Consider the following 24,295-nt stretch of genomic DNA (forward strand, 5'->3'; position numbering starts at 1 on the left):
CCATGTGGGTTGGCCATGCCACAATCCTGTCTCCTCTAATCTCCTCTTGACATTTTGGGCATGCACGTCCTTGCACCCAGCATGAGTTTCTAATCTCCAGGTCCAGGACTTAAGCTGAGATCGACCATGTGGAAGTCCAGTGACATAACCATTACATCATCCACTGATCCCAGATAAAACTTTCTATTTGAGAGAAACAATTTCTTTTTCCTTCTTTCCTTTCTTTTTTCCTTTAATTGCCATAGGACACATGTTGTCACCAGAGAGTTAGAAAGACAGAGAGAGAAGAAAAGTATGATATCATTACCACCTCAGGGACATGGTCATACTACAATCCCTTCTTAATTTCTCCATCCTGTTGGGACTTTGAGCATGCACAGGCACATGCCTGGCATGTTCCTCAAGCTGCTGGGGTTGGGACTCAAATGGATTGCCCATATAAGATCCAGTTCCTTTAGCCACTAGACTACAGGCTGGCCCAAGAAATCAATACTTGATTAATATCAGAAATCTCTTCTCATTTACAGTAGAGTGCACTTGCCTCATCATTTCCACCATATTGGGATGAGTCATTAATCTAGCAACTAACTCCACCTTACACATTTCTATTACACAAGAACAATGTCCCTGACAATACAGGGCTTTAGGATTTAGCTTATTGATATTTACTATAATATTAAAGATGCTGGGACCAGCAGTTAGTGTAATGGCTATGTCTCTGGACTCCCATGTAGTCGACCGCGGTTCGAGTCCTGGACCCGCGGCTTAAACTCACGCCGGGCACGTGCGCATGCATGCCCAGGATCCTGAGAGAAGAATAGAGGAGAAGGGATTGTGGTGAGGCCATCCCCCTGGGGGGTGATCTCTCACTTTCTATCTCTCTGTTTCTCTCTTTCTGGCGAGCACACTCGCCCTATAGCAAAAAACTCTCAAAAAAAATTATAGATGCTTAGCAAATTATTGTGGTTAATTTGACTAATTTTTAAAATTTCTCTTTAAATAGTTACTGTAATTTATGATTTACATATAATTACTACACATCTTTGTAGGATACAGAAGTGTATAATAAACAAATTAAAAATATAAACATATTCTCTACTTCTTTTTCTTTTTAAGAGAGATTTTTGCTATAGGGTGTGTGCACTTGCCAGAGAAACAGAAAGAGACAGAGAGACAGAAAGTGAGTAATCACCCACCTTTCCCAGAGGGGATGGCCATGCCACAATCCCTTCTCCTCCATTCTCTTCTTGAGATTTTTGGGCACATATGCACATGCCCCTGTCATGTTTTAAGCCACCCAGTCCAGGACGCAAATTGTGGTGGACTATGTGGGAGTCCAGTGACATAACCGTTTCACCATCTGCTGGTCCCAACCACCACTTTCAATGTTTAACAGTACGCTATGTTGTGAATATTTGAAACCCATTCCAATAGTTATTCTGCAAGTATGTACTGAATTGTCCATGACATTCACTACTTTGAATACAGTTCTGAAGAAAGCCATATTAACCTATTTTGAATACAGTTCTGAAGAAAGCCATATTAATTAAAAACCAGGCAATGATCTCATAAATTAACAAAGATAATCTTAACATAGTCAATGAAAGAAGTATTTGTAATTTCTGTGTAGAGGACTGCAGAAGATGAATTTATATTCTGAAAAGATCTATGGTATCATTGGTCCAGTTAGAGATAGGTAAAATTGTACATAACAACAGCTTATTAGGAAGAGATAGAAAAGGAAAACTTTTACTCACTGTGAGTTCTTATAAGACCATAATACTATACTCTGCATAAAGAAATAAGTTCTCAAAAAAGCAAAAACAAATCAAAATTGGAAAGATGTTTAGAAGTGTAGATAAGTGATTTGGTGATTTATAGGCTTTAGAAAGTTCTTAATTCTAGTCTCTTTTAAATTCATTACAAAGGAAGACTCAGCTACTTATAACATTTTTTACTTTTTCTCTGTTATCTGACTTTGTACAATGAGTAATTGGTTATAATAAATATACAAATCGAAACCTCTGGATATGGCTATTGAAAAATTGTTAAATTTGTACTAAAGTCTGCTTGTGTGCAAGATAGTTGAATCTGCATTTGAAAGATACTCTTCCTGGTTATAGACTCTTGGCTGAAATTTTCTTTCAGAGTTTTAAATACGTTTTCCCATTCTTTCCTTGCCTGCATTGTTACAGTTGAGAGGTCAGATGTTAGTCTAATGGAGTAAACTTTGTTAGTAGCTTGGCATTTCTCTCTTGCCATTTTCAGAAAATCACCTTTGTCATCAATTTTTACCAGTTCACCTATGACATGCCTTGGAGAGAATCTTTTTTTTTTTTTTTTTAAATCTATTTGGTGTCTTTAGTATTTCCTGGACTTGAATGTCCATATGCCTCTTTAAATTTGGAAAGTTTTTAGCTAATATATCATGGAAGAGATTTTTCTCTACCTTTGCCTGTCTCTTTGCCTGGAATACCTATGTAGATAGTCAGTTGTTTAATGGTGTCTAGGATTTCCTGTATGTTGTCCTGATCTTTTATGGTTATTTTTCTATTCTTTTTGGTGACTTGGACAAAATCAGAAGTTTTGTTTTAGGTAAGAGATTCTTTTGCATGATCTAATCTGCTCTTGATCTTTCAAGGGAGATTTTGATTTCCTGCATCAAATTCTTTACTTCCAGACGTTCTGTTTGACTCTGTTTCACTGTGTCTGTTTCTTTACGAATTTCTCCTTCCAGTAATGGAAGGACTTTTTTATCTCCTGGAATTAGTTGTCTATTTTCTTCTGCATCTCATTGAATTTTTTTACAATGAATATTCTGAATTCTTTTTCTGACATTTCTGTGATCTCTTGTATTTTATCTATTGTTGGTGAGAAGTTATTTTGTTCCCTTGGGGGGGGAGACATTTTCTGGTTTTCTGCTATTTATTGAAGCTGTGTTTTGCTTTTTTAGTCATCTGGTAATATACTCAATTCTTTCTGCTTCTATGGAGTATGTTTCTGTAGCTGTGTACAGAACATGTGTGTGTATTAGCTCCGTATGGTGTGTATTAGCTCTGTACCCATTTCTGTCTTCTACTGTGAATGGAAGTGTGAGATCCACGGTAGTTTTGGGTTCAGGTTTTCAGAAGGGAGTTTCTTTCCTTTTACTGCTAAGAAAGTTATTGGGAAGGAATTTCTCCAGAGTCTCTTATTTTCAGGTGTTTGGTTCTTATATATCCAAATCTAACTGTTCACAATGTGGGTGGAGGTTGAGCTGACAGGTAAAATGTAAGGTGGTAGATGGTGCTTGAAGGTTGGAGAGCCCCTCCTGCCCTATAGCAGGCTGGGCAGAAGTCCCTGCTGATGAGCTCAAGCCAAGGGATTTGGCTTAGCCCTGCCTTTAGCCTATTCTTCTATTTCTGTGATTTGTGGGTCTTCCTGTTTTGCTCTTTCTATCTCTGGGATTAGAGGAATCAGGTATTGGTTCTTGAAGCCTGAGGAGTCCCTTCTCCCCACAGCAGACAGGTTGGGAGTCATTGCTGAAGAGTTCAAGCTGAGAAGTTTGTCTTGGAGCTGCCTGTTAGTCCTGGATGGATGAGGGCCAGGATGACATCAGCACATTTGTTGCAGCAGCTCCTACCTTCTGTCTCTGGGATTACAGGGTCTCTTTGTTCAAAACTGTCTTCCAAATAGTATTTTTGAAATTCTTCCTTAGAGGATTATATAAAGAACCAAATTTAAAAGCTTTTCTCCTTGAGATTTTAGTATTTTGGTAATTTTTTCAATTGTTAAGAAAGCCATCTCTGAAGTACAGGATACGTACACTTTCATCTGCAAAAAATTCTTCTCTTTTCTTTGTTTCATTATCTGTTTAATCTTTCTTAGCTGCATGGCAGCATATTACCATAATTATCTGGAGATATAATTGTCTTCACCTTGGCTTGGCAGGCTTTTCAGGTGACCCACAGGGCTGCTCTTTTGTTCTTTGAGAAAGTTATGAAGGAATTTATTATTCTTGTAACTACCTTAACATCTCAAGCACGTAGTCTATATAAATCAGCCTGATAGTTTGTCCAGATGATTAGCTGAAGGACACTAATCATTTTTAAAAAATGGGCATAAAAATGCCAGTATTCAAGGATTTTTTAAAAGAATTATTTTATTTAACTTTATTTATTTATTTTATCTGACCAGAGGACTCGAACCACAGTTGGCCATATGGGAGTCCAGTGCCCTTAACCACCACGTCACCTGTCGGCCTTATCAAGGATGTTTTTTAAGATTCCTGAAAATTAATCTCGTTTATGAACTTGCACAAACATTTACTTATCCAGAATTCAGAAACCCCCAAACTTTAAATAATTATGGATATTTTTTAGTACAGTAAAAGGGAATATTAATACATCATAGGCATAAAATTTCTAGAATTTTCTCCCAGATAAATCTGGCGTGGATACTATCATCTTTTTAATTGCATTTCATTGTACTCTATTTCCTACAGTAGTATCAGTCAATGTATTATATACGGTAAGACTCACCAAATCATATTCTCAGCTAGAATATCTCACCCCTCAACAATGGTTGATAAATAGCAGTTTACTGAACTTGCACCTTCAGAATTTTAGCTATTGATACATTTAATTTTCACAGTTTTTCTTAGCCTATTCCCAAGGGAAATAAAATTAAATGGAAAGTGAAGTATACCTGACAAGCACAAAATAGGATTAGAGAAATGTGTCCTCACTATTTTTGAGAAGTGAACTAGTTATCAGGTACAGTACTTATTATGAAGATAATCCTTTATTTTACCAAATTTGTAAATAAGAGAAGAATTGAGATATTTTAAAGGATGTCTTTGTGTATGTGACCAAGCAATAGCAAGTAGGATACTATTTTGGGGGACTTAAGCTTGTTGCTAAGGCTAAAAATGGGTGAGCTTTATTAAAATGCACATACTAAAACAAATGTTTGGAGAACATTCTATTAGAATATCATAATGAGTTGAGTGAAAAGAGGAAAGAATAGTTTTGTTTTCAATATAGTGTCTAAGATTCCCTCTGCAGTTATAAAAATTAGAAAGTTACAAATCTCTTCTTTCAAATGTGTTGATAATGCTTTTATAATACACATGCATAAACATACATATACATATGTATATATCTATAAAGATACATGTGTATATATAATCCATGTGTACCCAAAGGACTCATATCTACATAAAGATATATCTCATATCTTCATAAAGATTCTTTGGATGAACTAATCTTATTTAAGGTTTATTTTTATTGAGAGAGAGAGAAAAAAAGAGAGAGAGAGATACCTCTAACAAGGTCTTGCTAAACCACTATTCCCACAAGTCCCCCAGCCGACCAGGATTATGTATACATGGGCACACTCAGTATGTTCAGGTTGATCTGGGATCTGAAACTGGGCTTCCCATCTGGCTCCAGTATTACGCAGCAATAGCCTACTGCCTGTACCACCAAGGCTGGGCATATACTGTTACTGCAGTTTTTGACTTGTGTTTGGTCACAGGGATCAGGATAGGTTAGAAGGAAGGCGAAGGAAGGAAGGACACCGTAATTAAGCCAATTTGGCAGACTAATTTACATAGGAACATAGTGTGCTTTGTGGGTGACCTCACCTAAGTTGTGCTTCCCAAGTGCTCTAGTCCTCCAGATCCAAATTAGTCATGTGGTAAGCAATCAGATGTATCAGTAGTCCTGATTATTTGTAGAGTGCCTGACCTGCCATTACTTTAAGTTAGCATTTAAAACTCATACCCACTCATGGGTCAAAAGACAGAACACATAGTTTCAATAGAAAATGAAGGCTCTCTCTTGAAACAATTTGGATTTCTTACCACACAACATTTTGAAAAAAAATTTTATAATTCTTAGAAATATTTAAGAGGGTATAAACAGGAACCCACAGACACATTTTATCCAGACTTTCAAAGCAGAATGGTTCTTCTATGAGGCAGCACCTTACAAATTCCTCTGCTTCACATACTCAGAATTCATTAGAATGTGTTTGATGGGAACACACATGAACCAAGCAAAATTGTCACAGTCTGTCTACCAAGGCATATAAATGGCCTTGTAAAGAGACAAATGTTAGTATATTTAAGAATAAGAGATTGTGTGTGTGATTCATGGGTGAAATGTTTCCTTTGTCAGAGAAATTCCTGCAAACCAATGCCAGGAATGCAAAAAAAACAATGCCCGGAATGCCTTTCTCTGCCTACTTGAATTCTCTCAGCTATTTGACTTCCAGTTTAACTCTTATCTCTTCTACAATGTTCCTTAGTCAACTCTAGTATTTACTAAAACCAGTCTGAAAAACTTAGGGATACAGCATCAGTGGTTTCAAGGTCACATTCTACCAAAATCTCATTTCTGCTCAAACACCAGAGCAGTAATAGTGAACTACACCTGGATGTCTTAGGGATATGGCCAAGCTCTACAGCGCACATAACAACATTACTCCCTACCCTCAAGTATTAGTGTTGCTAATAATTTATGCTCCATTGATTCATGAAATAAAAGAAAAAAACATGAACATTAATTCATGAACATAAAATGTAAAATCTTTGTCATAGAGCTTCACAGGAATATTCAGAGACATGTAAAATTATCTTTATAGCATGATTCATACCAAGAAAGAATTCATTATGGTAATTTGGCTGTGTAGACCAGGAAAAAAAAAACAAAACCTTTTTTCTTCCACTGATCTTAGGTTCATTGGCTGAAACCTTGTGATGTAAATGAACAAAGGCAGATTAACAAGAGAAAAATAAACAGAAGTTTATTATCATGTGCACATGTTTACATAAGGGACCCATAAATGACAAGTGAAAGGATTGGCTAGAACTTGAGTTTACATAGTATCTTAACTTTGAAAATACATTTTTAAAGAAGTGACAAGACAGAGGAAAAGGACATTTCTAGGCTGGCAAATTGTGGGAAAGCAGAAACCAGTGGAAAATATAAACTAATGAATAGAGTTATGCAGATTTCTCTGGTATTGTTTCTGGCCAGATAAGTGTATAGTTGTTTTCCACAACTAACTTCTGTCCTTTCTGGTAGAGAGAAGAGAAAGTTCACCTTTATAAATTCATAACTTATTTTTAGGGAAGTGATGGAGGGCAGAGAGCTTTCCTTATATCTGCTTCTTCTCAATTGTTTTCAGTTCAAAATAATACCTATGCCTTATTTTGGGTACATTTTTTTATATATTTTGACAATATGGCACATAATCTTTTTGTGGCGTATTTTGGGGTGCTATATAACCTACATTTTAGTTGTCACTGTTGGTACTATAAAATGACTTCAAAGAGTTTGAGGAAAAATGGAATTAAAGTATTAATTTGCTTTGGTGGAAAAAGACATTTTGAAATCATGCCCAGTTTTTTATAATGTGCCTTTTCCACAAAGTATTTGAAGATCCCATGTAGTACAGGGATCTTAGAAGGTTTTGATGTTCTTTGAAGGGAAGACAGTTTGTGCTGTGACCAATACCTAAAACTCAGCACAAGCTTTTAGCTCCTGGGGATGGTCTTCTCTTTCCTCTGCCCTACTACTAAAGTGCAAAGAACAATTTTATTTTTTTCTTAAACCATAGATTGAAGCTTAAACCAATCATGCACATAGCGAATTCAGCAAAAGTCCTATACCAGGTAGAAAAAGGTCTAATATGCTTTTTCTTCTTTTTTAAATTAAACCATTAATGGCCAGTTATATTGTTTTCTCCTTGATTCATCTAAAATTATCTGGTTGAGATGGTTGACTGACCTGTAGGGTATGATTAAAATATATTTGAGTCTTTATATGACATTTAAGCTCACCATAAAAATTAACATTGTTTTATAGTTTTGGAGATTGAAGAAATCATCTTGGGTCTAAAGAAATGCTGTGGGCTGTAACTTTGAACTTAATACAAATTTGACCTGCTTAAGTTTGCTTGTATTACCTACCAGCACCAGCACATGGCTTTAACACATTTTCATGAGTTTCAGAGCTAATGAAAAAATTGCCTGAACTCTTTGTGCACAGGTCATAGTAATGTTTGTTGCTGACAAAAAAAAAAAAAAAAAAAGAGAGGTTTTAGTAATCTAAAATATATGTATTTTAGCTGTGAAGTGGTACTATCTAAAAAGTACACTGAAATAGGCCAAACATAAAAACTAAGTGGTTATATGAATGCACATGCAAATCTTAGTTTATTTCTAGCTTGCTTTCAGATGCCAGTCAGACAGTTACCTTTAGGAATGTCTGATGAATGTCTGATAAAGAGCTAGCTAGGAGGTCAGCAGCTTGCATGGAGGTGAAGGCGCTGGATCCCCCATGGTCAACTCTGCAGTTCGAGTCTTGAGCCTGGCAGCCTGAAAAATACACTGGGCATGTGTGTGTTCTTGTCCAAAATCCTGACAAGAGACTGGAAGACAAAGGGTTGTGTTTTGGCCATACCCCTTGGGGGATGATTTCTCACTTTCCCTCTCTCTCTGTCTCTCTTCAGGAAGCACACATGCCCTCTGGAAAAATAACCTAAAAAAAAAGAGCTAGAGACATGAAAAGTTATTTACTGAAGGATATTGTCAAGCATCAAAATATGTAGAATATTGCCCATTCCAGGGGACAGCAAAAGAATTATATATTATATAGTAGCTTTTCAGACCAATCCTCCAACAATTTCTTGACTAACATAAAGACCTCTTAAATAAAGTGGTTCCAGCAAGTAAAATTTGGTTTAGTTTTAAATTTTGCCCTCAGCTTAGTGCATGTTGACATCGTTTGGAGTGCTTAAAAGGTACTAAGTCATGTCCTGCTTCTAGAGACTGTAACTTAAGTTTTCTAGGGTTGGGAAAACTTAGAATTTTTAAAAGATCTCACAGTGATTTTGAGGTGCAGGTAGTTTAGGAACCATGAGCCCACTCTCATCCAGGTTTCTCACTGGTGTTCATTTATTCAATTTAAATTTCGTTGAAATTTACTTTGGTGCCAGGTTGTATATAAAGCACTGAGATATTTAAACAAAAGACAAAGGTCTTGCCCTGGACAATCCCACCGCAGTGGTGAAAATAGGATAACTACTATAAAAAGAGCAAAGGTTAAATCTCCTGAACTGGCGTGAGGGGTATGGAGTATTGGAAAGAAAAGATTAGGAAAAGTTTTATGGAGGACTTGTACCATCAGCCTGACTCTTGAATAGAAAATGAGAAAAGAAAAGAAAAAAAAGGTGGTTAAAAAGGAGAATATTCCAGTAAAAAGGAACAGCATGTACAAAAGCATGAAGGCATTAGAAATCAAGTTGGAGCCAACTTTTCATGTCGTTTTCTTCTTTCACCTTTGATATCATTGTGGAATTGTTTTTTTTCTAATAAGACTGTGTTGCACATGTCATTTTGCCACTCAAAAATACTCATGGGTCCTTATTAACAACTGGATAATCCTGCACTGCTTACCCTGACATTAGGGCTGCACTGTTTAACTTGACATTAAGGAATGCCAGCTCCTCCTATAAATTATTTATACTGTTCTAATCCTAAACCTGAAGACCCCATCTCTTCCCTTTTGCCTTGCACTGAAATGTTCTCGCTGCCTCGACAAGGGAGCTGAATCCTCTCTGTGCTAGATTTCCTCAAACCACTTACTCTCTCATCTCAGTCTTGTAACACTTACTTTTACTGCTATCAATTTGTTAGGAATTAGATGATGCCATAAATACTCACCTGTATTTCAATTTCCTAATGGCACTGTAAATTCCTTATGGAAAAGCATGAGATCCCATTTTAAAAAGTTTATTTATTGCTTCCAGGAGTGAGACAAAAAGAGATAGGCAGACAGGCACCCCAAATGGGATCTTCACGCCATGATTCACCCTCAGTCTCAGCTGGCCAGCCCAGATCCTGGGCACATTGATGCATGTGGCTGTCATGCTCAAGAAGGCCCTGGGACACAGTTCAGTTGTGTTACCATGGAGCCAACACCTGGCTCCTGATTGTATTATTTTTTCTTCTTCTTTTTGCATACAGCACAGTGCCTTGAAACAAACAAGCAAAAATTTATATTTTTTATTAACGAGAAGAAACCTGAATGACGATATTATCCTAAGTGTGGAAGACAGAGGAACTCATCATTTGCATAATTCTCTAGTTGTTGTCCATTGATGCACACTTTTACCCAGCTATGAGTATGGTATACCCATTGTTCTGTATTCTGAAGTTTTACCCAACATTATATTGGGTCATCAGGAAAGTCATGACATGTTTTTATATAGAAAAATGCATCATGATTTTTCTAGACAACCTAAGGTCATCATTTCCTTAGAAAAGTAATTGCTATCTTTGGATAGGAATCAAAAGTACCATTTACCCAGGGTGTTCCAGATATGCTTTACTTATACTGTTTTAACTCATCAATGTCCTGATGCCAATCCCCTGAGGTAAATAGTGGTGTTGTTATTCTGGGGGAATTTAGGATACTAAGTTGAACAACAGTGGATCTGTGCCACCAACTCACTGGGTGACCTTGGGTACTCATGTTACTTATCTAGTCACCAGTGTGCTCATCTCTGATGAGGAGATACTAGTAGTTCCTACCTTGTAGGGTTATGGGGGGATTAAGTGAGATGACGGACATAAATAGTACCTGGCATATGGCAGGCACTGAGCACACATTAGCAGTCAGTGCTATTCTGTTGCTGAGTCCATTTTTACAGGTGAGAAAACCTAGGGTCATGGATGTTTGGTAAGTCGCCCAAGATCACACAGCTTGCGTGTGACAGAGACAGTGTCCAAACCCATATCTCAATGATAACATGAGGTACAGATAGCAGAATTTAATCAAATGTAGTCCAAATATAATGTTTTAAAACTTAGTGACACAGGGAACATGTGCTTGGATTTGAGAGAAAACATAAACGGGGAAACAGTATCCTCCTAAGGAGAGAGAGAGACAGAGAGAGCAAGGGAGAGATTGCCCTTTGCCTGTTATCTCAGACTCCTCCAATGCCCACGGGTTGGTGCTGAGGTCTCTTGATCAGCACGGTGTGGCTGCATCAGCACTCAGTCTGGAATCCAGGCTGCTTCCTCCCAGGCTATGTCATGACAGGCGATTCTAAAGCCCAATACTTGGGCTCTCTCTTTGGGTTTCAAATGCTGAGTTGAGTCATCTTCTGCTCAGTTAGTAACAAAAACAGGGTTTTGCCTTGAAGTTTCCAGTACTTTCTCAATGTAGTAACCTGGAGACCTGGCATAAAAATGAAAGTCATCCCTATTTGTGTTGCTGCTGTTAAGAGTCATATAGTACTCTTGCTTTTTGCCATGGACCAAGCTAAACACATCCCATGTGGTATTTCCTGTAGAATATATAACAATCCTATGCGGTAGCTACATTGTGAACTTGATTTTATAGATGAAACAGCTGCACATCTTAACCATCTCAGTGCTGCCACAAACAAACTTTTTAGGAAAAATATGTGTTTTGAAACCCAGCCGTGGTGGTACCCAGATGGCATCATTGCCTAAGAGGCTGAAACCTGCATGGGGGACCTGGGTTTGGTTCTCAATCCAACCTAAACAGGCCAAGCATGGTTACACATTCCTGTAATCCTAGCTAATTGGTAGTCTGGCCAGGAGGATTGATGATACTATAAAAAATACTTATCTTTGTTTCTCTTCCTTCCCCTCTCTCTTTCTCATAGAGGTTAAAAAGAAAAAAAAAAAGAGGGGGGGACCAGCAGTTAGTGTAATGGCTATGTTGCTGGACTCCCACGTAGTCGACCGTGATTTGAGTCCTGGACCTGGTGGCTTAAACTCACACCGGGCTCATGTGCGTGCGTGCCCAAGATCCTGATAGGAGAATGGAGAAGGGATTGTGGCGTGGTCATCCCCCTGGAAGGTGATTTCTCACTTTCTGTCTCTCTGACTCTCTCTGTCTTTCTGGAGAGCGCACGCGCCCTATAGCAAAAACCTCTCCAAAAAAAGAAAAAAAAAAGGAAAAACATATATTGTGAGCCATCACTTCCAATAATGAAATAATTGTAAGTATTTTTACCATTCTAATTATAGAGTTATGTTATCTAGGGAGTCAAAAACCTTTATTTCCAATCTCAGTATATTTAGAGAAGCTTTGTAAGTCTGCAAAACTCTGTTTCGTTTACTCAGTAATATTTCAGGAAAAGTCAGAATTTTTAGGCTGTTGGATACTTTTTTCTTTTTTTAATGGTAGTGCTTATTATGAAACGATCTCTCATTTTTATGATATCTTTAATGAGAAGTAATCATGAATACAAGTTTTGATTACAGTTGCACTAAACACCAGTTTGAAATACCTTTAATTTACTTGAGTGAAGAACTGGTTGCTCTATCAGGCTATAAAACTGAAAACAAGAGGAAAGAAAAGTCAAGTTAACCTAACCCAAGTGGAGAATACATTTCCTGGGATGAGAATGTGTCAAAGGCAGCATAGCCTGTCCTCACTCTGTGCAGTCAGCGTTGTATCATGTGCTATGAGTAAATTATCCAGTTTGTAAGTTAGGCCAAAGTGTGCTCCTTCAACTAACTGTGAAAGCATTCTTGAAAGCCCATGAAACCTTATTATTCTAATTACCAACACAAAAGGGTTGATAAATGAATAATGAGGCCAGGTATTATTGCCATTAAATAGACCTCACTTAATTATTTATCCCTAGGTCTGGGGTTACAGCTCCGAGAGCTGTGTATATTCTACCAGGCTGGCTTGAGTTCTGAGGCCTGGATTACCATCTTGGCAGGCAGCTTTTGTTGATTACAATTCCAGGGGATGATACACATTTTTCAGTCAGACATTTGGATGGTTTAAGGCCAATAGATTTTCAAAATTTATCCACAAAGGTCTATTTTATTGTAGCCATGTAAAAAGATCCCTTTGAATTACCTAGATAAATGAGTAAGAAAACGGATTAACTCCAGGAAGAATATATTAAGAAGCTTTCTTGCTTCTTAAATGTTCTAAAGATTCTGTTCTTTGTTTTCTCACATTCTAGTGTCTGTCCTGGGTACTTTAGCATGATACGTATTGGTCAGTGTTTATCTCTAGACTGGGCATATTATTTTAGTACTTTGTTTCTAATTGCACAGTGAGAGATGTCTTTATTAAGAAATCTGTTATGGATACGAGTTTTCTTTTGTCTTGAAATCATGCCAGCCCATTGCAAAGGCCAGCCTTGAAAACAGTGTTAGGGCATGTTTTCTCTCTGAGTCACTGACCTCTCCTAGCCTAGTCTCTCTTTCTAGGCCTGCAAGCTGTAAGAGTGGTCTCTTACTTCCTTCAGGCATTAGATTTGGGGGATTAAGAAACCTTTCTTGCTAAACAATCATTTCCAGTCCACTCCATTATAGCCCTTGGCTTTGTTTAAAAATCATCTCCAAGATTTCCGATGAGTTGAGTCTAGTGGTCATTCTGGCCATGGTAAAACCCCAGAGAGACAAGGCGAGAAATCACCCCCCAGGGGGGATGGCCACGCTGCAATCCCTTTTCCTCCATTCTCCTCTCAGGATCTTGGGCATGAACACACACCCACCTGGAGTGAGTTTAAGCCACTGGGTCTGGGACTCAAACTGCGGTCGACTACATAGGAGTCCAGCGACATAGCCATTACGCTAACTGCTGGTCCCTCAAATTTAAAATCTTACAGATGCCTAGTTACAATGTGCAGGCCGTAAGGTCCTGGAACCATATGAAAAGTTTTTGGGTGGATTTGAAAACACAAGGTATGTCCAAGATCCTGACTGGCTAGAAGGCTAGGGTGGGGTTGGGGGAATGTAGTGTAGCAAGGCTCTGTGTGTAACTCTGCCTCTTTCATGAAATAAATAAATAATCTTGGCAGAAATATGAAATAGATGAGCTTTTTGTTTGTTTTGTGTGCTATCAGGCATGTGAGCTCACTGGAGAGAGAGAGAGAAAGAGAGGCAATAAAACACCCTCCAGGGAGATGGCCATGCCACAATCTTATCCCCTCCGTTCTCCTCTTGGGATTTTGGGCACGCACATAAGCTCCCTTCATGTTCTTCAAGTCACTGGGTCAGCGATTTGGACCACACATTTGGCCATATAGGATGCAGCCACGTTGTACACCATGCTACCACCAGCTGGCCCAGAGGAGTAATTTCTCTACACTCTGACTGTTTAGAACAAAGTCATGCTTTCTAATCTAGAAGGTAATACAACTCTAGTAGGCCAGATTGGATGTCTTATAAATTATCTGCTAAATACCTAGAGTAGTAGATATGCCCAGAAAGTAGGCACTTAACAATATATTTTTTAAAAGTTGATTTTTTTTAACCAAAAGGCTTTGATTTCTTATTTATATGCATTGATTATAACAGAGACCAATACTCTAACTCCTATTTATACTTGGTTTTGTGAATTTCAAAATTCTTGATGCCAGATTGTTGAAGTGTGGTCAGTTCTGCTATAACATGATACATAGGATCTGAAAAATCACTACATTTTGCAAAATTGAGCAATAAGAACCACATGGGTAGGGCCAACTGGTGGCATGGTAGTTAGAGAGGCTGGATCTCAACAGGGCTGATCATACAATAGAAGTCCTGGACCCAGTGGCTTGAAAGACACCAGATGCATGCATGTGTGCCCGAAATCCTGAAAAAAGGGATAAATGGAGGAGAATAATTGTGCATGGCTACCCCCTGGGGGGTGCTTCCTCACTTTCTCTCTCCCTCTCTCTCTGTCTCCAGTGAATGCCTACACTGTCTGATGAAATTAAAAACAAAACAAAACAAACAAAAAACAAGCAAACAAACAGAAAACACAGGGTTCATAGGAAAAATGGGGGTAGGTACAACACGATATCCAGAAACATCATTAATAATCAATTAAAAAAAGGAATTTAATAAAAATAGTGATGATGTTCTACACATGTTATTGGTTAAGAAATACACAAATACTATAATAAATATGACAGTCTAGCTTGAAAAAAACCTGAGGTTGGCTCTCAAAAAAGCTGCAGCTTGTGAATTACTGTAAAGTGTGCAAGGAGGGCCATTAACACAGGCTGTGGACAGGTGTGGCTGTCCTCATCTGTATGGAAGTGAGGGAGCTGATAGAGAAGATGGTTGTATTATGTGTATTCCTACATGGCTTGGTTTAGCCGGGTGCAGTTTTCTGTGCTCACCTAATCATTCTATAACATATTACTCATGCTAGAAAACAAATTCAGGTTCAAAACAAGCATTATTATAGAACTGACTAATAATCCCTTCGACACTTTCACATCCATGATCTCGCTTTGTTCTTACCGCCACTCTGGCAAGCAGGGAAGCAGTGGCCCGATGATCCGTTTGTTCGCTGAGAAATCTCGTCTGTAAAGAGCCACACAGTGGCGCTGAAGAACCTGTGCCAGGCCTGTGTGAGTCCTGGGAAAGTGTGCTTTCCCCTGAAAAGCAGAATACTCACACAGCTGATACAGAGAGCATCAAAAAGCATAGCCAAGGCCAGGAAACCAGATCCCACATGATCCACCAAGATTTGAATCCTGGTCCCTGCAGCTTGAAAAATATGCCAGACATATGTGGTCCACGTCCCAACATGATGAAGGAAAGGAGGAGAAGGGATTGTGTTGTCACCACATGCCATTGAGGGGCACTTTCTTCCCCTCTCTGTCTTTCTCTCTCTAACAAGCACACGTGCCCTCTGGCAATTAAAAACAAGCAAAAACATGGGCAAGATCACAGAGACAGATCACAGAGGCTGGATTAGAACCTCTTACCTGATTCTCAGTTTTATATTTTATGAAGCAGCTGCTAGGTGCCACCTTTCCTCCCATCTTGTCACCTCTACAATGCAGAATTATTGCTGAGATGGGATGTGTTTTCTTCATTGTATGGACTTAAAATCACAGCTATGTGAATTCAGTTCATAATTTTGGCATGGTTCTATTAAACATTTCAGATTAGGTAGTTTTTTTTTTTTTTGAGGGAAATTTTTGCTAGAAGGTGCATGTGCGAGACAGAGAGAGACAGAGAAACAGAAAGCGAGAAATCACCCCCCCACCCCCCACCCCAGGGAAGATGGCCATACTGCAATCTCTTCTCCTCTAGCCCCCTCTTGGGATTTTGGGCACACACACACACAGACACACACACACAAACACACACACACATGCGCCCAGAATGAGTTTCAAGCCTCACAGTTGGCTGTGTGGGAGTCCAGCGATGTAACCATGGTGCCATCTTCTGGTCCCAAGGTTATGTAGAATGTTTAAGAAGCTTCTTTTCAACTACTTTTGCCAATCCATAAGTCATGTCAGATGTCAGGGTCAATCTAGTAGAGTTCTCTCTGTAGGTGGGAAGCTGTCCAATTGAGTTTTAGGGAAGACTAATAGGTGGAGTGTGTAACCTAATGGTCTGGACCGACTCTGCCATCAAACATTAACTGATGTGGAAGATACAATTATCACATAATCTCCCATCTACATCTACCTTGCATTAAGTCCATCAGTTCGATTTCCAGAAGGCTTCTTTTCGTTCAGTGTTCCTCGTAGTCAGTGCAATAGTCAATGCTATGGTAGACACAAAAAGACAAGTCATTGTCTCTGTTGCTCAGGAACAGATTTGGAGGTTCTGTCTGATGATGGGAGGAGCATCTTCACCATTGTGCTTGGGGGTTGGTGCCAGAACATGAGTGGTTGTGGGTGCAGGAGGCAGGTGAATAAGGAGGCACCACTCTGAAGGGTCAGTTGAGTCAGCATGGGCACAGTGTTTTTTGATAACTCTATATCATAAAATCCTAATCTTAGCATTGATACTGAGGGGTATGTTACAAAATATCTTTTACTGATCTCATCTTTTTTCTTTAAAGTTTACTTATTTTATTCATGATAGATAGCATATGTGCATGAAAGAGAGTGAAAGGAGCACCCTTGACAAGGTCCTGTCACACAACAATTCTCCTCCCAGCCCTCCAGCCCATCATAACTCTGCATACACATGCCCGGAGTGCTTCTAGGCTGATTCAGAGACCCAACACTGCAGTCAGCCGTGTGGCTTCCAGCACTGCAGTTTACCATGACTGTGCCATGACGCTAAGACCAACCCTTTCTCTTCTAATGCTTACATTGCGTGTTCATAAGAAGTTCAAGGGACCAGTGGATGGCAAAATGGTTATGTAGCTGGACTCACAAGTAGCCAATTGTGGTTAGAGTTCTGGACCAGGTAGCTTAAAATTTACACCAGACTTGTGTGCATGTGTGCCCAAAATCCCGAGAGGAGAATGTAGGAGAAGGGAGTACGGCACAGCCACCCTCCCTGGATGGGAGGGTGGGTGAGTCTTACTTTTTGTCTCTTTGTCTCTCTCTGTCTCTCCGGTGAGGATATGTGCCCTATAGCAAAAATATCACTTAAAAAAATAAAAATAAGATGTTCATTGGGACCAACAGATGATGGCGTATTGGTTAAGGTATTGGTTAGACTCCCACATGGCTGACTGCAATTCAAGTCCCAGACCTGGAGGCCTGAAACTCAGAGTGAGCATGTGTGCATGCAGGCCCAAAATCTCGAGAAGAGAAGGGAGGAGAAGAGATTGTAGCATGGCCATCCCCCTGGAGATGGGGGTGATTTCTTGCTTTCTCTCTCTCTGCTTCTGTCTCCCTGGCAAACATACACACTCTATAGCAAAAGTCTTCTTAAAAAAATGTTCATTTATAGCCATGGGTTGATAGGTTTTGTTTGCAAAGCCATACGTTTCAGGGGACATACAAATGACAAGAGCATTATACCTGCTACCCCAGTCCAGTCCTGAAAACAAATTAGGTTTGGTTTGTCTGTTTGTTATTGTCATTTGCAGAAGCTACTGTCCTCCCTCATGTAGATAATATGCTTTCTGGCGCTAGAGAGAGATGAGGAGAAGCCTGGCCTGCCTTTGTTTTAACAATTCGTTTCAGGTATTGGACAAACAAATGACAACAGAAATGACTATCTTTGTCACTTTGGGCTGATAGAATAAATTACCACCGATTCAGTAGCTTTAACAACAAACTTGTATTTCTCATGGCTCTGGAGACTGGAAGTCTTAGGTCAGGTGCCAGCAGGGTCACATTCTGGGGAGAGCCTTCTTCCAGGTTGCAGGGAGCCCATTTCTTGTACTCTCATGTGGTGGGAAGAGGACTGACTAGTTCTCTAGCTTCTCCTCATAAAGGCACTAATCCCATTTAAGAGGGCTAGACCCCCATGACCTAATCACCTCCAAATACCATCCCATTAGAGATCAGATTCAACATGTGAATTTGGGGAGTACACAAATATTGGGTCCATCGCAATGACTTAAATTACAAAGATTGTAATACCATTAATGTGTTCACGTTATCTGTATCCATTTTGACAAGTTAATGTCTTTTAACACATATATACAAGACACTAATGTAACAAATGTGTTATGTAAATTTATAAATATTTGAGAAAAATGTTAAAGTTTGTATTTAAGGCTCTTTTAGAATGTGAAGCCTAAAGTATTACTTTCCTTTTTCTTTTTTGCCTCAACCCATTAACTTTATAGTGTTTTTCTGTTTTACGTGTTGATTACTCTTATAGGATTAAATACTAGTTCAGTAAGTGTGTTCTGTGTCATTTTGTCCTAACTCTTTGCCCTCCTTTTTTAAAAAAGAAGAATTCTTAGTAAAGAAGGAAAAAATAATTAAAATAAATACTTTGGCTGCCAGAATCTGACTTAAACTTCATATTCAATTTTATATGTGGTAGAAATGAGAACTAGGGTTTTCTCTTTTTTGACACTTATCATAAGTTCCTTGCTTTTTGATGACTTCAGCTGATTAGGAAGTGAAATGAAAATATCTACTCTCCCTAGCCAGAATTTTAAAAGAACTAAACATGCATTAAAAGTCCAGAGTTTATAAAATACAGCTGAGGTTCACTGGTTCAAGATTTAGAGGATGTAGAGAACTAAGGCTACAGTCCTGACAAAATTACCTCTTCACTCTATGCATTTCAACTCACCTCCACTAACCTCTTATTTTTCCTCTATTTTCTCAGGGAAGCCAAAAAATTTGTGAGTGAAAATGAAGGGGCTCTTGGGAAAGGAAAAGGAAAACGATGGTTTGCGTTTAAAATGATGATGGCCAAGGTAAGTATACAGTCTGGCGTGTATCATGCTGGCCCCAATGGAGAGAGCACTAATTCTGTTCTGAGAAGGGCAAAAAACAAACAAAAACTTACACTGGTATACATACAGTACATACGGATTATCACTTCTCTGCAAATATTACTATGCTAAATGTATTCCCACCAATATTGAGTTTTGTGAATAAAGTTCATGTATCTTAATTTTTTTTCCTTTTTTGAGAAGTTTTTGCTATAGGGCGTGTGCACTCGCCAGACAGACAGAGGGAGACAGAGAGACAGAAAGGGAGAAATCGTCCCCAGGGAGGATGGCCACGCCGCAATCTCTTCTCCTCCATTCTCCTCTCGGGATCTTGGGCACACATGCACATGCGCCCGGCGTGAGTTTAAGCCACCGGGTCTGGGACTCGAACTGCAGTCGACTACATGGGAGTCCAGCGACATAGCCATTACACTAACTGCTGGTCCCTCTTAATTTACGCACATATATGTATACACACAATAGATTAGTTTTGTCTGTTTTTATAGTGTAAATAAAAGGAATCATATAGTATTTGTGCTCCTGTTGCTGGCTTCTTTGATGCAATATTATTTTCATGAATTACATCCATGTTGCTGTGAGACTTCTAGTTCAACTTTATGGATGTGTTGTGTTCCATTATACAAAGATGGCTACTGTCTTCCTTTCTTACAAAACAAAACTAAACAAACAAAATCAACAGCCTTTAGTGCCAGAAAGATCTTTCCAAGTCCATTGCCATGTGTTGTTTGAGGGTGACGGGGTGGACATCTCAACAAATGGTGAGGTTGGGCACTGAACATTACTGTGGAATTTGGCTTTCTTTTCAGAAATGGGTAAAATTTCTCCGAGATTTTGAGAACTTCAAAGCTGCCTGCATCCCATGGGAAAATAAAATCAAGGCAATTGAAAGTAAGTGCTCCTCAGATCTTATTAGACAGGGACGGCTGTCTTAGATAAATGGCTCATAAGCTTATCAGATGCCTTTCTCAGCTTCTGGACCCAAGAAAATTAAAAACAAAAATCAAATAAACAAAAGTGTTGTTTACAACTCCTTTGGTAACTGCAAAGATTTGCTAGCACTTACCAAGGACAGCACCGGGAACCCCACTCTCATGATCTATCCTGAACCAAAACTCCCCTTGTGGCCTGGTTTGCTGTCCTGCCCGGGGAACTCAGAATTGTATATGATGACTTTAAGTCATGTTATTGGGAAGGCAGACCTTTTATTTTGGCAATAAATATGCCATTGAAAATATGTGTTTTTATTAATGTTAGATAATAATCAAAATGAACACTGTAAAAAAAGTGAAGAAGTATTAAAACCTCCTTTTTAAATCTCTGAAGTAGAATAAGCAATAGTCATCCAAGAACTTGCTATCTGAATTTTGTGTCTTTATTTTATATAATATTTGTAATGGACAACAAAGGCAGGAGAAGGTTCCAGTGAAAAACCTATTTAGAATAGTGCTCTAGGCTTAGAATAATGTAAATTAAATATTTAGGATATGTAAAATAAAATTGTAAATCATTTTTAAAAAAATAATAAAAATATATAAAAGAAAGGGGGATAACATTTGAAACAATTTTGAACATCATCTTTCTATTTTCAAGTTTGTAAGGATTTTGACTGGGATTCCTTTGATTTAAGTCCGTGGCTCTAAAGATTGGAGGCAGATTTTCCTGTGGGTAACATGTGGCATTGCATAATTAAAATGGAGACACCATAGGGAGATAACACCTCTGATGGATATTTCTCTGACATGATTAGGCATGTTTTAGGAGTGGCTGTCCCTCAGACCTGTTTCTCATTATTAAGCGTCAGTGAATTAAAATACACACCAGTCATTAATTGCTCTCCCTTCCATATATTCCTTGTACCATTCTGTTTTTGCTTTATTGTCCTCAACTCTTATCACTTATACTTTTAATCTAATTTTTAAGAAGATTTCTTTCATGAGATGGGAAAGAAAAACATAGAGATAGTTATTTTGACAGGATCTTGATGGTACAATGTTCCTGCAAGCCCCACAGCCGGTCTGGACTACAGGTGCACCCACTGGCATGGCCAACATGCTCAGGTAGACCTGAGAAGTAAACACAGCAGCTGGGTCCTGATACAATTTTCTGATGAAATTGCACTTCTTGCTTTATTTCATTTTATGTGTATTTTACCCAATAGACATGAAAGCAAGGATTCTGTTTTGTTACTCCTAGATCCCATGAGGCACTTAATAAATATAAATATGCCTTGAAATATGCATCAAATAAAAGGATAGGCAAATTCTTCAAATGTCTATCACTCTAAGAAATAGAGCAAGGAACTTCAAACACATCAAAACAGACATCAGACTAGGCCCATAGCCTGGTGGTCAGGCATGCTAAATCTCACGTGATCAACCATACAGCTTGAACCTCAGCTCTGGGAGCTTGAGAAACAACTGGGAATGCATGTTTCATGTACACCCCAAATCCCAACTGTATGGAGAAATGGAAGAGAAGGGATTGCTGTGGGATCAAACCCCATGGGGGGAGGGGTGCTTTCTCTTCTCCCTGTCTATATAACTCTGGTGAACGCATGTACCCTCAGGCAAATTAAAAGAAAAAAATCACTTAAAAAAACTATATTATGGAATCCTTAAGTTTCAACTTGCAGCTAAAATATGGCATCTCGAGAAACACTGAGAAGCAGAAGGTCATTTTCAGCAGTAAAATCCTGATACAATATATGTGGAAATGAGTCTGGATTTGGTTTTTGCCATGCTACATGGGTTAGTTGTTTAACTTTGAGGTAGTTATTTAATTCCTCTGAGCCTCAGTCTCCTAATTAGCGAAATGATGGGGCTGTGAGGTATGTCTAAAGAAATGAATAATTTTTGATGTTTAAAATACATACCTTTGAAAATTACTTATTCTTAAAGTACATTAGAGAAGATTCCATTCTATTCCAATAATATTATGCTTATTTGTGTTAGAGTAGCCTTAATCAGTGTGATAGGAGTAGGCAGACTTATCTTTATTGCCAGAAATTGAAAACAGAAATGAGTTACACATAAGACCACCATCTATCATGACAATCACAGTGGAAAACATTGACTGAGCTGTTCAGTGAAACCTTAAGTATCTCATTCCTTCCCCTCCTTTTACAGTGAATTTGGAACAGCCAGCCTAGACAATTCAAGCGTAGAGGAACTATTTTCTTTTCTCATGTATAATTTATTAATTGAGTAGGTTGTCCTGATTTCTTCACTGTTAGTGATGCTTTGCCTAAATGCTGAAAGATCGACCTTTATTTTCTAGTCTATCAACAATCGCCACAACCACTACTTACATGAGTGCCATCATGAATCACACACTTGTCAAATGTTATTTCACGTAATCTTCAGTTTGCTTGCAATGTGTGTATTAACCTTCCTATTTTATTGTATGGTTATAGCTAACTATTCCAGAATTAGTTAGTGGCAGAGCTGAGATTTAAGGCGTTTGTTTAGGTTCGAAGCTTAGAGTTTTTGATGTGATATGCATGTTGCTTTTGATTTTGAGGAAGATTTTATAATTGCATAGGTTTTTCTTTAAAAAATTTTTTTTCACCAGTTCCTGGAGAGGATACTACCAGGCCAATGGCAAGATGAGCAGTTTTAGATTACCTTGATAGTTATCGTATTTGGGGAATCATTTTCATTTTCTCATGTATTTACCTTTGACTGAATTATTTAATTATGTATTTCATACTCTATAAGATGCTTAATGTACTAAGGTTTTTAATGATTATTAGAAGCAAACCACATACTTTTGGGCTATTGTATTGAAAAGTACAAGAAGTATAAAATCTATCTAAGAGGTTTTTTTTTTAGGTTTTTGCCATAAGGCCCATATGCTCTATATAGAGAGAGGAATGTTGAGAAGGAAAGTGAGAAATTCATCTTCTGTCCTCTGAGAGGGGGAATGGCCATGCCACAATCTCTTCTCCTCCAAAAGGACCTCCTGAGATTTGGGGCACACACACACACATCCAATGTGATTTTCAAGCCATCAGGACTGAGACTTGAACTATGATCAGCCATTTGGGAGTCCAGCACCATAACCACTGTGCCACCTGCTGGCCCCCAATTATCCAAGAGTATTTTAATAGAATCCTTGGATTGCATTAATATCTTAAAGAAAATACCCTATCAAAGATTAGGAAAGTGTGTATTTATTATGGTCTTTGAAGCTGAATTAAGTGGAGAGAGAAAAAATGGGACATGGAATTGGTTTTCCTGGAAGTGAAGCCATTTTACCCCCACCATTTCTCTGGTCTGGGCATTCCTTTTTACATCTCTGATCCTCTATATTTATATTCATGGTTTCTATGAATTCTGGGAATTAGACTAGTTACTATACAAGGGCATTTCTAGACCAATAGTTCATGATTTATAAATTATAAAGAATTTAAGCTGTATATGTAGGCATGTGAAATTCTTAATAAATTTGAATGGTAAATTTTTGCCATGGTTAAATGGAAAACAGAATTATACCGAGAAGCCTAAATTCTTTTCATTAGTTTAAACATATAATGTATTTATAAAATACATGCTCGTATTATAAAACTGATATAAATGCTTTTATCTTAAAAAATGACCATGGGAGGTGGGGAGAAGGGAAGAGTATAAGGAAGGATAGCAAGAGAACAAATAGAGAGGCATGGCATTAGTGGGACACAGAAATGATTTATTACCTGCTGATGATAACATGTATAGTATTCTCAACTGGACTGGTCTGAGAATTATTTATGCTGGGTAAATTCTTTATATAAGCCAAATGATATAGAGTTATTGAATGTTAAAAAAATAATGAGAGTAAATAACAATAATCTAAAAAAATGATGAAAAGCTATTTGATGATGATTTCGATAGTAATGTCTTTGTCTTGACTGATATGTATGGTAATCATGCTGGAACAAGAAATTATTACACTGTAAAGACACATGTGATTCAACGTAATAGAAAAAAGTTATGATAATAATAAATTAAATTAAATTTAAAAAATGACCATTTGGGGATCAGCAGACACCGTAAAGGTTATATTACTGGACTCTCACATAGTCGACTGTAGTTTGAGTCCCAGACCCAGTGGCTTAAAAAATCTTACTCTGGGCATGTGTATATTCATGCCCAAAA

At 38.2% G+C, this 24,295-nt stretch overlaps 1 protein-coding gene across 1 annotated transcript in view; it reads left to right on the forward strand.

Annotated features, from left to right (window-relative positions):
- TMC1 (transmembrane channel like 1) overlaps positions 1–24,295 on the forward strand; it is a gene marked incomplete at its 5' end in the record, with an annotated part of 129,539 nt that overhangs the window by 11,366 nt on the left and 93,878 nt on the right. The window contains 2 exons of the mRNA XM_027768365.1: positions 19,031–19,121; positions 19,967–20,048. Of these exons, the coding sequence (XP_027624166.1) occupies positions 19,031–19,121; positions 19,967–20,048 (173 nt within the window). The remainder of the gene's footprint in view (positions 1–19,030; positions 19,122–19,966; positions 20,049–24,295) is intronic.

The sequence above is a fragment of the Tupaia chinensis genome, unplaced genomic scaffold, assembly GCF_000334495.1.
Source record: "Tupaia chinensis unplaced genomic scaffold, TupChi_1.0 Scaffold146052_1, whole genome shotgun sequence".
NCBI classification, from domain to species: Eukaryota; Metazoa; Chordata; class Mammalia; order Scandentia; family Tupaiidae; genus Tupaia; species Tupaia belangeri.